This window comes from Schistosoma haematobium, chromosome 1 (assembly GCF_000699445.3).
Source record: "Schistosoma haematobium chromosome 1, whole genome shotgun sequence".
NCBI lineage: Eukaryota > Metazoa > Platyhelminthes > Trematoda > Strigeidida > Schistosomatidae > Schistosoma > Schistosoma haematobium.
In genome coordinates, this window is record NC_067196.1 from 4,263,522 (window position 1) to 4,277,615 (window position 14,094).

The 14,094-nt window shown below is 35.8% G+C and overlaps 1 protein-coding gene across 3 annotated transcripts in view; it reads right to left on the minus strand.

The window, feature by feature from the left end:
• The window catches only part of TCTE1_1 (T-complex-associated testis-expressed protein 1), a gene marked incomplete at its 5' end in the record, with an annotated part of 65,905 nt that overhangs the window by 1,927 nt on the left and 49,884 nt on the right, over positions 1-14,094 (minus strand). For 2 of the 3 annotated variants that reach the window (XM_051214204.1, XM_051214203.1), the window contains 4 exons: positions 2,060-2,179; positions 4,948-5,094; positions 8,848-8,991; positions 12,386-12,680. In XM_051214204.1, coding sequence (XP_051072953.1) covers positions 2,063-2,179; positions 4,948-5,094; positions 8,848-8,991; positions 12,386-12,680 — 703 coding nt within the window. In that variant the 3' untranslated portion in view covers positions 2,060-2,062. Of the gene's footprint in view, positions 1-2,059; positions 2,180-4,947; positions 5,095-6,654; positions 7,096-8,847; positions 8,992-12,385; positions 12,681-14,094 lie in introns of those variants that run through there. The other variant, XM_051214202.1, reaches the window with a different exon arrangement.

A 14,094-nucleotide genomic window follows, 5' to 3' on the forward strand; every position in this document is an offset into this window, starting at 1 on the left:
GTATACATAACCACTCAAGTTGAACCTCTGGAATAATTATTTACTGCCCAATGGTACGCGTTTCTAATTTCAATTATCTTGTAATATTGTGCAGTCGTCTTTCAATGTCATTGGTCAATAGCTGCCTCACAAATGATATAGTTGGATTCAACTGGTCAGTCAGCTACAACGTAGGACCAGACACATATATCGTTCGGTTCACTTTGCCACACCTCATTAGCACAACAACATGAACACCAAATTCATAGGACCAGTTACTTCAGTAGTAGTAATATATAAACGAGGGATTGTGTATAAGGTTATAATAGTACAAGAAGAAAGAATTAGTTAATGGAAAGAAAGATATAAAGCAATTTGAATCTCATAGTTTAAGGGAAGACAGGGAGCGTATACACCTACGCCATTGTGATCAGTTCTGAGCCACGTCACCCGGGGTCTATAACCATTGGTCACGATATTCACACATACCCCAACCAAGTAGTCTGCATCTACCAACATGGCTAAGACCAGAAATTTGTGACTTCACCGACTGATGCCACGTTTTATTTGGCCACCCCTCAACTGGTCAAGATTTCTAATTGGAGATACGGGAATTTCTCTTCGAAATTAGTTATCAGTAAAGACAGAATTATCACTAATTTTCAGTTTCCAAAGGCTGAAGAACTTCACAGTTTACATCACTGAATGACCCTAACTAGATAACTACTAAAGAAACAAAAAAGTATTTGATGGCTGCTTAGCACTGGTATAGGTCTCCTCAGCACTTCTCACCTACAAATTGAGAACATCTAATCAAATGAGTTTTTTATGAAAAGATAATTAAGTGTTGCATGAAGTTCTCTTCACAAAATTTAAAATATCAGAGGAAATTTTTATACAATCTCTATATTAACTGTAAATTTACGAAAACAAGTGACGAATACCCCTTCAATAACAGATATCTACAAATCTGTTGATCTAGACGACAGCCTATTCAATTACATTTCAACATTTAATACTGATTAACTTTAGATCCTGATGGATATAATCCTTATTTTGAATAGGTCAAACTGAATATTTGGTTTCTAATCAATCGTGTTCGGGAATAATCGTCTTGAGGCTCTGAATATAGGCTTAGTGTTAATTAGCTTCTTATCATTTAAGCATAATATGAAATCCTAATAGAGCTAATGTTCTATGTAGATTCTGGACGAACGATGCACCCAGTGAGATGCTAGTGTGATGTGTGTTACTGATGCCTGGAGGCAAAATGTTAGGAAGATCGAAGAAAAGAGAAGGAGAACAGAGGATGATTGTTGTGGAAATGAACAAACAGTAAGGTATGAGATGATTGATTGATGTTTACAAAAGGAGCAGTCAATCTTGAAACAATTGATTGACATTTTGATTGAGATCATGAATCGATCGATGTCAAACCTGGAAGCACTGGACGGCCGTTTTGTCCCAGTGGGTAGCTCCTTAACAGTGAGAATCCACGAACCCACTCGTGGGATTCGAACCAAGGGCTTTCGGTCTCGTGCGCGAACGTTTAACCTGTAGACCACTGAGCCAACCGGCATCCAACGGTGTTCATGTCTAACGTCAACCAATCCACAAAATTGAACGACCATCTTTCATTGTACTGAGGTAGAGACCTGTCTCTACCCGATACGCATCGACATTTTGTAAAATGCAGTATTTACTGTGTGGTTCTCAGATTTTAATAAGATATTCTGTAATGCCGTTTTCAAATACATTCGATTGTCCCCACTTTTGTTCCCGCTTATCACATTAGGACCACGACTGACATCTTACGCCAGAATTACTGATTTAGAAAAAACAAATCCACTACTACTACCTTTATTACTGATTCCATCACTACTCACAGTTCTCTGTGTTAGTGTATACGTAATCACATAATACAGCTCTAATAAGATCTAGAAATTCATAACAAAATAATTAAAGGTATATTATAAGTTAACTCATACAATCTCTTGAGATGTATTAAAGTGATAGTGATAGGTTCACATGAATAAATATCAAATCTGATATAGTACAATATCCAATTAACTTAACACACATCTTATATTCTTAAAGATGTGAAAGGTATTTCACCAAGTTGTTCTACAATTGATCGTTGTTTTCGAGCTACACTTGTAATTTCACATGGTATACACTGATATGTATCAGAAATTTCTTGCTACATATTCAATAGTGAAGAAAAAAGAAAAGAAAGGAAAATCAATCAATTTTCTTTTCATTATTTTTGCTTGTTTTAGTTATTTTTAAAAAGAAAAATCCTCAAGTACTACACGGAGAACACTAACACAATCACACTTGATGGAGAAACTCTGGAAGATATGGAATCTTTCATGTACCTGAGAAGCATCATCGATGAACAAGGAGGATCAGATGCGGACATAATAGCGAGGATTGGCAAAGCAAGGGCAACATTTCTGCAGTTGATGATCATATGTAACTCAAAACAACTGTCAAGCAACATCAAAGTCAGAATCTTCAACATGAACGTCAAGACAATTCTACTATATGGAGCTGAAACTTGGAGAACTACTACAACCATCATCAAGAAGGTATAAGTATTTCTAAACAACTGTGTACGCAAGATACTCAATATCCGTTGGCCGAATACCATCAGCAACAGCCTTCTGTGTGAGAGAACAAACCAGCTTCCAGCTGAAGAGGAAATTAGGAAAGGACGATAGAAATGCATAAGACATACATTACGGAAATCATCAAACTGCATCACGAGGCAAACTCTAACTTGGAATCCTGAAAGGGAGCGGAAAGGTTGAAGGCCGAAGAACATATGTCGGTAAATAGAAGCAGATATGAAAAGGATGAACAACAAATGGAAAGAACTGGAAAGGATTGCCTAGAAAGTGGTTGGATGGAGAGTGCTGGTAGGCGGCCCATGCTCCTCCACGAGGAATAACAGGCGTTAGTAAGTAAATAATGAAGTATTAAAGACTTAGTTGTATTATGGTTTAATACAAACCTTGAACTGACAATTTATGATAAGCTGTCATAGTAGATAACATTAGATAAAATCAGTTTCATTGGGTACTTTATAATGAGTTTTAAGACAGCAGAATTGTCCATGAACAGACAATGAATTAAGATAATTCAATTTCAATAGTTGGACTTTTAAAGCAATTAGTCCTTTTTATAAATTTCGATAGAACAATGAGAAGACGGAGTTGATCTGAAAAATGTGATGTATTTGCGCTATACATTTCGAACAATCTGGTCACACATATACTTGTCAAGGCATTTTTATATGAAAATTAATAAAGGTCAAACAAATAAAAGTACAATTAAAATAACTAAGGGGAGAGAAAGAATAAGAAATTATCGCGTTATCCTAGGCCATAGAATGACTTAAGGATTACCAAGGTAAATTCAAGGTTACGACAAGTTGTTTTTGTACACATAAGGGGGGTTTAAATTTACGAATAGCTAAGGCTTCAATAAACTTAAGAATTCGACCTTGACAATTTCTATACAACGTTCTAAATGCTGTATTAATGTTAATTTTGTGCCCCGTCTCAATTATGTGTTTTGCTATCGATGAACTTGGTTTTCTACCTCCTACATTAATCGGATCATTTGACACACACTGATTTTGAAGCCATCTGGGCACATGTTCATTGACCCTTGATTGGATTGTTCGATTACTCCTCCCTATGTATGTGTGTCCACACAAACATGTAAATTGGTAAATACAATGGGATGTGACGCAATCATTAGTGCATTGTTTGGGTCTATTAGGAATCATGGCCTTAGACTTTTCAATCACTACCAACTGAGCAGCAAAATACGTATTCTCGATGGCTGCTTTCAATCTCTGCCTTAAAACTATACTATTTGATTCGCCTCTATATGGTAGATTGATATAGACCTTTTTCTTTGGCACTGAATAAATTAGAGGTCTTGGCATTAACTGACTTTTGCACCTATTAATAAACTTGAGTGGATAACCATTTGCTATTAAAGTGTCAGTCAGTAACTTTTCATCTTTTTCCACCATATCAGAGGTACATATTTTTCGAGTCCTCTTAAAGAGGCACTTAACTAGACCTCTCTTGTATTGCAATGGACAGAAACTATGGAAATTTAAGTATTGTCCCGTCCAAGTTGGTTTCCTATACACTTGGACTTTTCTCAGATTAACTTATCCAAGTAAATTGTATTGAAAATTAACACACTACCTAAAGTAAACTGGCCTAAAGTAACCGAGGTTGTATAATAAATTAAATGTAAATGTTGCCAAGTTATTATAAGTATATGGATTGTTCACTTAGGCAAAGCATATCCTTTTGTAAACAATATTGATCATTCTAACTACTTATAAATACACTTAACTTTTAAGTAGCACTTTCCCTCCACAACCTTTACTACAAGGTTGTATTCTTCTTATGTTTAGTTTATTCAGTTAACAAGAACAGAAGGGTGATAACAATGTCATTACTAAACATACTAACCAACTGATGAGAAGTTGGATCAATTGGATAGAGTTACATCTGGCCAGAATATAAACAATAATAATTTGCTTATTCGTGGTTAGTTTTATGATGAATTCACTGAGTCAGTTAGGTTTTGAATGATACACTAACTTACTGATGACACTGCATGAGAATTGTATTATATTGCCTGTTTAGGAGGTGGGGGGCTGAAAATGTAGACCTATTGGCATACAGTTCACCGAGAGTCCTGTCTTTCCTGGAATACATTTTGTGTAAGGTTATATGTAAGTATATTGAGTGTTCGACATTGAAGTGAAATGATCAAGTTATATTTTGTAACTTTCAAACGGTTATCAATCGAAGTCAGTTTATAATGAGAAAAAACATATAAATGTCCATCTACTTTTGTGTTGACTCACTTTATTAATACTCATATTATTGAATAATACTACTACTTAATAACAAACATACTTTATTTACTTACTTGTAATTTATAGTTCATTGCTTGATTCATTTCAATCCGTTGACTTATTGCATATTCCGCTTCTTGACTACTACCAGTGAAACGTAAATCTAAATGAATCAAAGATGAATTCTGATCCATTCCATCTTGAAGCTTTTTACTGCCAACCTGAAGTTGAAAAACAGTGAAAAAACCATTGAAGATCATAGTCAGATGGGTTTTTTTTAATAAAAAAATGACACCATCTTTGTATTAATTAAATAAAGATCAAACAAGAACATGAAGGACTGACTGAGTTGAGCAAGTGGTAGCTCATTTTCAAATAGAGATGACGTTAAAAAATACACTGTATAGTTTATTTAAGTGTTTCATGAAGATTGATTTAATCCATGGGTTGTATTAGTCACAAATTGATCTCCATTCGGGTTGCCAAAGGAAAATCTACAAAACTGCTCACCCACAATTTAGTCAGAAAATAAAATCACGACACTTAGATATTTAGTAGTTGAATTCATGAGTCGATCAAGGCTAGACCACCATAGAATACCTAGAAATACAGGATGACCATTTCATCCTAGTATATAACTCCTCAGTAGTGTGTATTCACGATCTCGCGCGCGAACGCTCAACCTCTAAACCACTGATCCGGCATCCAACTGTGTTAATATCTAACTCCAATCAATCCAAAAATTGCACCACCAGCCATGATAAACGCCATACTGTTATAACCACTGGGTCGATTTGTAATATAGCCCGACTTACTTCAAAATATTCCCGAACATATAGTGAGAAATCATGACTGGTGGATTTCAGGCATGCAGAAAGTAATACAGTTATCATTAATGGTCTTAGTTGATAGTCATGTCGTGTCATAAATTGACTTAAATTGAAATTGTGTCACTGGATACACAACTAATGGATCTAATAGTTATTTATTTGTTATAAACTTGAAGGTCCTGGGTTTAATTACTAGTGGAGTCATGCGTCTTTATCCCCGTGAAGTCCCATATTGATTTTTGCTAGTATCCCCTATTGAAGTCGATCTATAATGAATTAAACCTTAGGAATAATCAATATTTTAGACCGAAAACACATCTAAAACTTTACTATTATCAACTTCTAGTCTCTATAACTAGTTTTTGTGTAATTTCATTCTTGATGCGTTACTAATTATAATCGAGTGTATTACCTATTACATATCTGTTAACTGTATGAGTTTCTTGAGTTAACAACTCATTATTCCCTCTTTTTCTTATCTGTATTAGACTCTTATACTGATTATTCTTTACGTGTTCCTCCTTTGTCTAATTGGAAGTAACAAAGTTGGACACATGGTACTAGGCAAAGATAGAATTGAGTAATGTTGGTTACAGTCCGAACGATTAATATGATTAATGGTCAAAAAACTTGAATATGTCACAATATCGGTCTCAATGGTGCATATGTATTGACTCTTTGTCTTAGAGTGCCGATACGTTTTATTCAAAGAATTCATTTTTGTTTCTTCTGCACTCATATGTTGCATGCCTAGTCTATTTTGATACTGTAGTGTGTGCTACTGATCATGGATATAAGTAGTATGTATCATCAATCGAAAGTGAAATGCTTGGAGGCAGAAGGTTAAGAAGATCGAAAAAAAAGAACGAGAACAGAGAGTGATTAGTGTCGAAACGAAAGAACAATCAAGTCTGAGACGATTGATTGACATTTTGCAAATGAAGAATTTACTGTATGATTCTCAGATTTTACTATGATGAGATTCCATAATTTTTTATTTAAATACATTTGGTTTTCCACGCTTGTGTTCTCGTTCAAATCACTACCACTAATACTGTTGTTACTGTTGAATTTATCTTGAAAAATTCATTCAGTTGTGCTAATATGGTGAAACAACTTGAAGAAAAGATTATCATTGTCCAGTTCGAAGTTGTTCATCACTCACTGACTGACTGGCACTCCACTGCAGGATGCTTCTTCAGATTAGATATCAACCATTCAAAGATTGTACTGTATGAAACAAGCTTTGTACTCGTAATTCAGAACGCTGAATGTCGTAAAGTATTATATTATGAAATACGACTATCAGCCATCTATAAATGCATTAAATAAACAACTGTTTTGTAAAAATTAAATAACTTTAGAGAAATCTTCTTGACATACTGATACTAGCTCAAAACACTACTGAACAACTATCCTTCATTTCTAGCTATAGAGGACATTCACCTTACAAGACGACAACAAGCTTTCATATTTCACAATTGATTGATCACTGGGCGGTGATCAATGTCATGTGTGTCAAGTCCTTATTAGTGCAGATCGAATCCTATCGACCGTGTTGCAATGTGGCCACCAGTCTAGGTGACTCGACACTGTGTGCACTATGTATTGGGATTAGATGGTGGTTAGAGGTAGTCGACAGGAAACGCTACATAAGATTTAGCAAACAATCCTCTTGATTATTCACATTCATTGTTATTCCATTCTTCTTCATCTTTTGCGTTTCGTATTTATGTAATTTTTGATGATTATTATTTTCATGGATTCTTTTCTCCAAATTCATTCTATCCTATACTGTTGTCTACGTTGTCTGATGGAGTTTTGTTCTCTGAACTGGATAATTTAGTCATGGAGCTCTCATCGTTTTTTCTGAACGACACCATCAGTAAACACTCCAGGTATAAGTCTATCATTCTTATAATAATTATTATTTATTTAAACACATAAATATTGGTACAAGGATGCACCAAATAGATATGCGTCACACAAATCATTCGATTTATGTGAGGGCTTGGATATTGCCTGTGTGTCCAAACCGAAACAGGTGGTTTTCTTAGGGTCCACACCTCGAGTCTTTGACCTAAATGTCTGATCCACAAGGCAGTAGAGCAGCGTCAGGAGATACAGTCCCATGGTAGCCGGTGACCAACAATTGGTTCGTACGCCATTTGTTCCCTCAGGATACTGGAGCCCATGTACACTATTGGTTTGGAATTAGGGTTTCTTAACTCCCCTAGATGTATCCACCAACCCAGTTAAAGAGCCAGACATTCGCTTTTCGTCTTCTCCATTTCGTAAACAACACTCCAGTGGCGAGAAGGCAGTGAGTAGGACTTCTCTGGCAGTGGTTGTATGCATGTGGCCATATGAGAGCATTTCGAGAAGGAGATCTGACTCTCCACACTTTCGGTCATACAAGGGCGTTTGAAGGCAATTAATAATATACCTGTAATCATACTATCAATTCATATTATCTACTTATAATCCCTTTTTCATTATTATCATTGAATAGGAAATTTCTATAATTAGTTTATGCTTTTTCATACATTCATATAAAAATTATTGTATTTTGTAGTAAAGCTTAATGAATATCTAACTCTGAAATTGTCATATCCCGATGAGAATAATGAATGGTATTTGTTGGGATCCATTTATAGACCAATACTATGAGTATATTTTTGTCGTATAATTGTTAAGTAACTAAGCTATTCATATTCGTGTCCCTCTTATTATGAGCTTTATTTTGACCTATGAACTATTATTATACGATTCACCATTCTTGAGTTATACCCAGTCTATTAATTACTACATCCCACATTCACAGCCACATTCGGTTAAGTCTTGTATAAACGCTGTTTCCCATTTTAGGGTACGATGTGGTCTGTCTGGTTGATATATAAACTGAGTATGTTTGAAATAAATGATTCATATCACAAAGGATGAGACTGATGTTCTGGACTCCAACAGACAGTGCTAGGCGGGAAGCAGGATCGCCAAGGACTCTAGACTTCTCATACAGGTTTTATGCGTCATTAGTCCGGTCAATAAACCACTGTTCTCTAACTGGCGGTATCATTATGTTATACATTAATATGGACACAGGGCATAAGTTATATAAGAAATAATTATTATTACATAACTTACTACACCTATTTGATTATTTGATAAATCTAAATGAGTCAATGTACTATTCTGTGTAAGTACATGTCCAAAATATGTTGCTGTATTTTCATGTAAATCATTTACTGCTAAATTAAGTTCTTTCAATGTAGAATTTTGAATTAATGCCTAGACAAATTTAAACAAAAGAAAAAGAAAAATCAAATCATTAATGACAACCATTTCAAAAATTTAATAGGTGAAACCAACGTTAAAGTGATCATGACAATATCCACCTACTAACTAGGACTAAAGCAGTGTGAGGAATTAGAGTTTTTACAGTTGATGGTTAGAGTTAGGAATCACGTATAGGGTTTTCACTACGAACTGATATCAACTACAATGCTGCAACATTATGCGACCGAAATGGATGAATGAATTTCGCGCCAAAAAAATCCAACTCCTTGCTATGTTTGAAGCGATTACGAGTTCACTTTGTCTGTGAACGGAACAAACACTTGTGACCAAAGACCAATAACCTAGCTATCTCGATGCGTCCCAGCCCCGCCAACTAGAGAGAGAAGTCGAAGTTCGAAAGGGGGAAGTATATTCCGCAAAAAGCCAGAAGCACGAGCGATAACAACAGACACAAATCAAAATATGTAATATACAGCACAAAACTTTCCTTGGGAAGCGTTGCAAAATAGCATACTAAAAGACAACGGACCAATGGCGTTTAAGATTGTCCCATGTGGGAAATACGACATGAAGGTAAAAAGAGCGCTTTTGGCGCGAAAACAAAGAAATTCAAATTTTCAAAATAAAATTACAAAATTAGGATCTTTTCCAAGTGTGTTCTGGGGATCTAACGTCCCCAACAGTTCTATTATCTTATATCTGATTGGTTCGTTCATAAATTACCGTCTCACCGTTTAGTTTATGAATTCATTATTACATTACATTAATGAAACAAAGTTTCGGAAGACAAATGAATATTGATCATTATTTGGAAATTAGTTATTTTTTCCATTGTTTAATAAGATATTAGTAGATGCTAATGAATTTTCATTTTATCCTAGACATTTTTTGAATACTATAGTAACTTAATAGTTGAATTCATGAGTCAATTAAATCCAGATCACCATGGAAGCCAATGCCGTTCAACTGAGTCTGTTATGATATAGTAACTCTTTAAAAACAATGATGGACTGTGGTGCAATTTAATGAATTGGTTGAAGTTAGACATTAACACCGTTGGATACCGGCTCAGTGGCCAAGAAGTTAAGCGTTCGCATGCGCGAGACTAACAGGTCCTAAGTTCGGATCCCGTGAGCGAGCGGTCCCATACTAAGATGAAATGGCCTTCCAGTGCTTCCAGGTTTTCCATAGTGATCTAGCTTCAATTGATTGATGAATTGGATGAAATTCTGTGAATATATTAATCTTGTTTACATTTGTACTCATAATTCATTTATTCAAATAGGATGAGAATAAGAATAAAGATTCTGGGGTGAAGTTGAAGTTTTAACGTAGATTTAATCCATGTATTCATCGACTATTGGTTTGATTTGTGTAAAAAGTACTTGCAAAACTTTGATTGGCATTTATTCTATTCTATTCCCAGAAGGCCTGCTTGAATATCTGAGCTACCTGTTCCTACCATTTAGATATTTCAATAAGTTTCCTGTCTTCTTGTTTGTTCTAACAGATCATTATGTCAATTAATTGCATAACCTATTCAGGTGCGTTTGTGAAACATTTACAACATTTTGCTGTACAAGTTATAAAAATGTACAATCGGAGACATTGTGATGGCTGACAATATGCATTGAAAGGAATGAACATTATTCAGATGTCAACTTCTGAAATGCTTATATCTAACTGGTTATCTCACAATATTCACCGTCAATATCGATCAAGAAATAAGAAATGGAAACTCGCTGAAACGGAATAGTTTTCATTCCTCTCCTTAAGGCAGTTAGTCTCAATTCGGACCAATGCCTTTTTAGCCTCAAGGTTAAACCAGTTAGTCTGTCGTGTCAACGTCTCATTCCAGATCGACATAAGTTCTCCCTTGTACATTATTGGGCATACAGATCAAGGACGTAACAGAAGTGAAATATGATATGTTGGACTGATGAGTATTTTTGATAGATTTTAAGTTGTTCATTACTATCTAACTAAAAACTTGTAAGAGAAATAAATTAAACAACCATTTGGAGTGACTGATATAATCCTAATGAATTTCTACAATCTTTGACATGACACCTAAGTTAAGAGCATCTTGACGACAGCTTCCAAACAAAAATAGAAGGTACCATGAGTCTGAGCTCAGAAACTTAATGGAAAACGTGTTATCATTTGAACCACAAAGTATTGAGTCCGATTCTGTGTGAATATCAACACTAGAATAAAGAAATATCGACCTGACGGGTTCGAAATAGGAAGAAACGTGCCCCATCGATTCCTCACTTCGTTACTAACTGTTAAAAATTTAATTTAATCCAATAACGCCTGTTACTCCCAATGGAGCACAGGCCGTCGACCATCATTCTCCAACACACTCTGTCCTGGGCCTTCCTTTCTAGTTCCATCGAATTGCTATTCATTCTTCTCATGTCTGTCTCCATTTCCCGGCGCAATGTGTTCTTTTGTCTTCCTCTTCTCCTTTGGCCTTGAGGATTCCGAGTGAGGGCTTGCCTTGTGATACAGTTGGGTGCTTTCCTCAATATGTGTCCTATCCACTTCCAGCGCTTCTTCCTCTGCTAAAATCTGGTTTGATCTCTCCCACGGTAGGTTGTTGCTGATAGTATCTGGCCAACGGATCCGAAGTATTTTTTGTAGACAAATGTTAATAAATACTTGTATCTTCCGGATGATGGCTTTCGTAGTTCTCCAGGTTTCTGCCCCATACAGTAGAACTGTCTTGACATTTGTATTGAAAATTCTGATCTTGGTGTTGGTTGACAGTTATTTTGAGTCCCAGATGTTCTTCAGTTGTAGATATACTGCTCTTGCTTTGCCGATCTGTGCCTTCACATCTGCATCAGACTCACCGTGTTCATCAATGATGCTGCCCAGTTATGTAAAGGTTTTTACATTCTCTAAAGCTTCTCCGTCAAGTGTCATTCGATTGTTGCATGCTGTGTTATATCGGAGAATCTTGCTTTTCCCTTTGTGTATGTTGAGACCTACTGCTACTGAGGCTGCTGCTGCTGCTACACTGATCATCTTCTCTGGCATTTGCTATTTCATATGCGATAGAAGAGCCAGATCATTTGCAAAGTCTCCACCTGGAGCCCCCCTCCACGGTTAATGCCGGTCCCAAGCCTGAGTAAAGAAAAAGGCTTGAGCATGGGGTTGACGACCTTAACCCGTAGAAAAATGACTCGCTAAAAAAAACCGCTAGCCAGAAAGAAAAAAAAAACAATTCAAACTATTGAAAAAATATTGTGATTAAATGAAGAAACTAAATAAGTTCACTCAGAATGGATGATTTATGCCAACAAATTCTACCAGTTTCATTCGTTAACATCAACAATTATAAACAAAAGATAACACAAACATTTCATAAGGAACTTACTTTCGCTAAAGCAATACCTCCATCATCTTGTAATTTATTCATACGTAAATTCAATTGTATTAAATGACAATCTGATTGTGAAAGTGCATAAGCTAATGTTAAACCACTTGTTGACTTTAAATGATTATTTGTTAAATTTAATGATTTAATATGATTTTTACCAGTTAATAATTTACTTAATGCACGTATACCATGATAACCAATTGAATTATGGGATAAATTTAAACATTCTAATGTTGGATGATTTTGTAAATGAGTTGCTAATAAACGGCATTGTTCAGAATTAACATGACTACTGAATAATTAATATAAAAGAAAAACAATTTTATAAGAAGTTTGAATAAGTAAATGATGAAGAAAGTAAAAAAAAATGATGAAAGAACTCACAAAATGCCCTGATACGACCAAGGGTGTGGAGAGTTAACTCACTCTGTCTCTTTCTCTGTCGAAATGCTCTCACATAACTATGTGCATACAACCACTGTCAGGGAAATCCTATTGACTGTCTTCTCACATCACGAATGTTGTTTACGAAATTGAGAAGACGAAAAGCGAATGTCTGGCACTTTAACCGGGTTTGTGAATCCACCCATAGGAGTTGGAAAATCCTGATTCCAAACATATAGTGTACATAGGCTCCAGGATCCTAAGGGAACAAATAGTGTATGAACAAATTCTTGGTCACTGGCTACCATGAGACTGTATCTTCTAACGTTGCCAAACTGCCTTGTGGATTAGACCTCTAGGTTAAATGCTCGTGGTGTGGCACCCTAAGAAGTCCACCTGGTTCGCTTTGCTCAGTCAGTCAGTATCCCAGCCCTCACACAAATCGAATGATTTATGTGGCGCATATGTATTTGATGCCTCCTTGTACCAATGTTTATGTGTTTCAGTAAATATTTAAAGACAACGATTGAAAAAGAGGATGCACTGTAAAGTGGTTTCATATTAGTATGTGCACCCTGAAAATGCTCATCTTTGATCCTACCGAGGGTCCTGAATAGTACTCGTCTAAGATATCATGTAGAACGGAACCCAGGATTTTTATCAGGTATTAAAATAGGGAAGGTAATCTCAAACTAATGAATTTAATTTCTACGTAATTTACATTCAGTCACTGCACAATATTACATGACCACCATTAACTGTTACCAGAGCGGTAGAATTCATCGAGTAATCCATGTGGTATTCATTACTTCTTTGTTTCAAACTGTTATCTGGAAAGCGTAAATTTATAAATAAACTTTTCTTCACAACAATATTCGTGCGTTTGCTAATGAATAGCCGTTGACTGATTCTTAAGATTTTAGAGAAATGTTATAGCTGGTTGGATCCAACTGTTGATCCAATTGCAACACAAAGCAAGCCCTCACATGGAATCCTCAAGGCCAAAGGAGAAGAGGAAAACAAAAGAACACACTGCGCCGAGAAATGGAGACAGACATGAGAAGAATGAACAACAATTGTATAGAACTAGAAAAGTAGCCTCAAGATAGAGTAGGTTTGACAATGCTGGTCGACGGCCTATACTCCATTGGGAGTGAACAGGTGTAAGTAAGAGGTTTGATTAAGATCATGAATCGATCAATATTAAACCACTATTGAAAATCTGAAAGCATTAGAGGTTAAATGTAGAACCGAAGGTCCTAAGGTTCGAGTCCCGCATGAGGGATTGTGAATGCACATTGTTGTAGAGTCACCTTGGATCC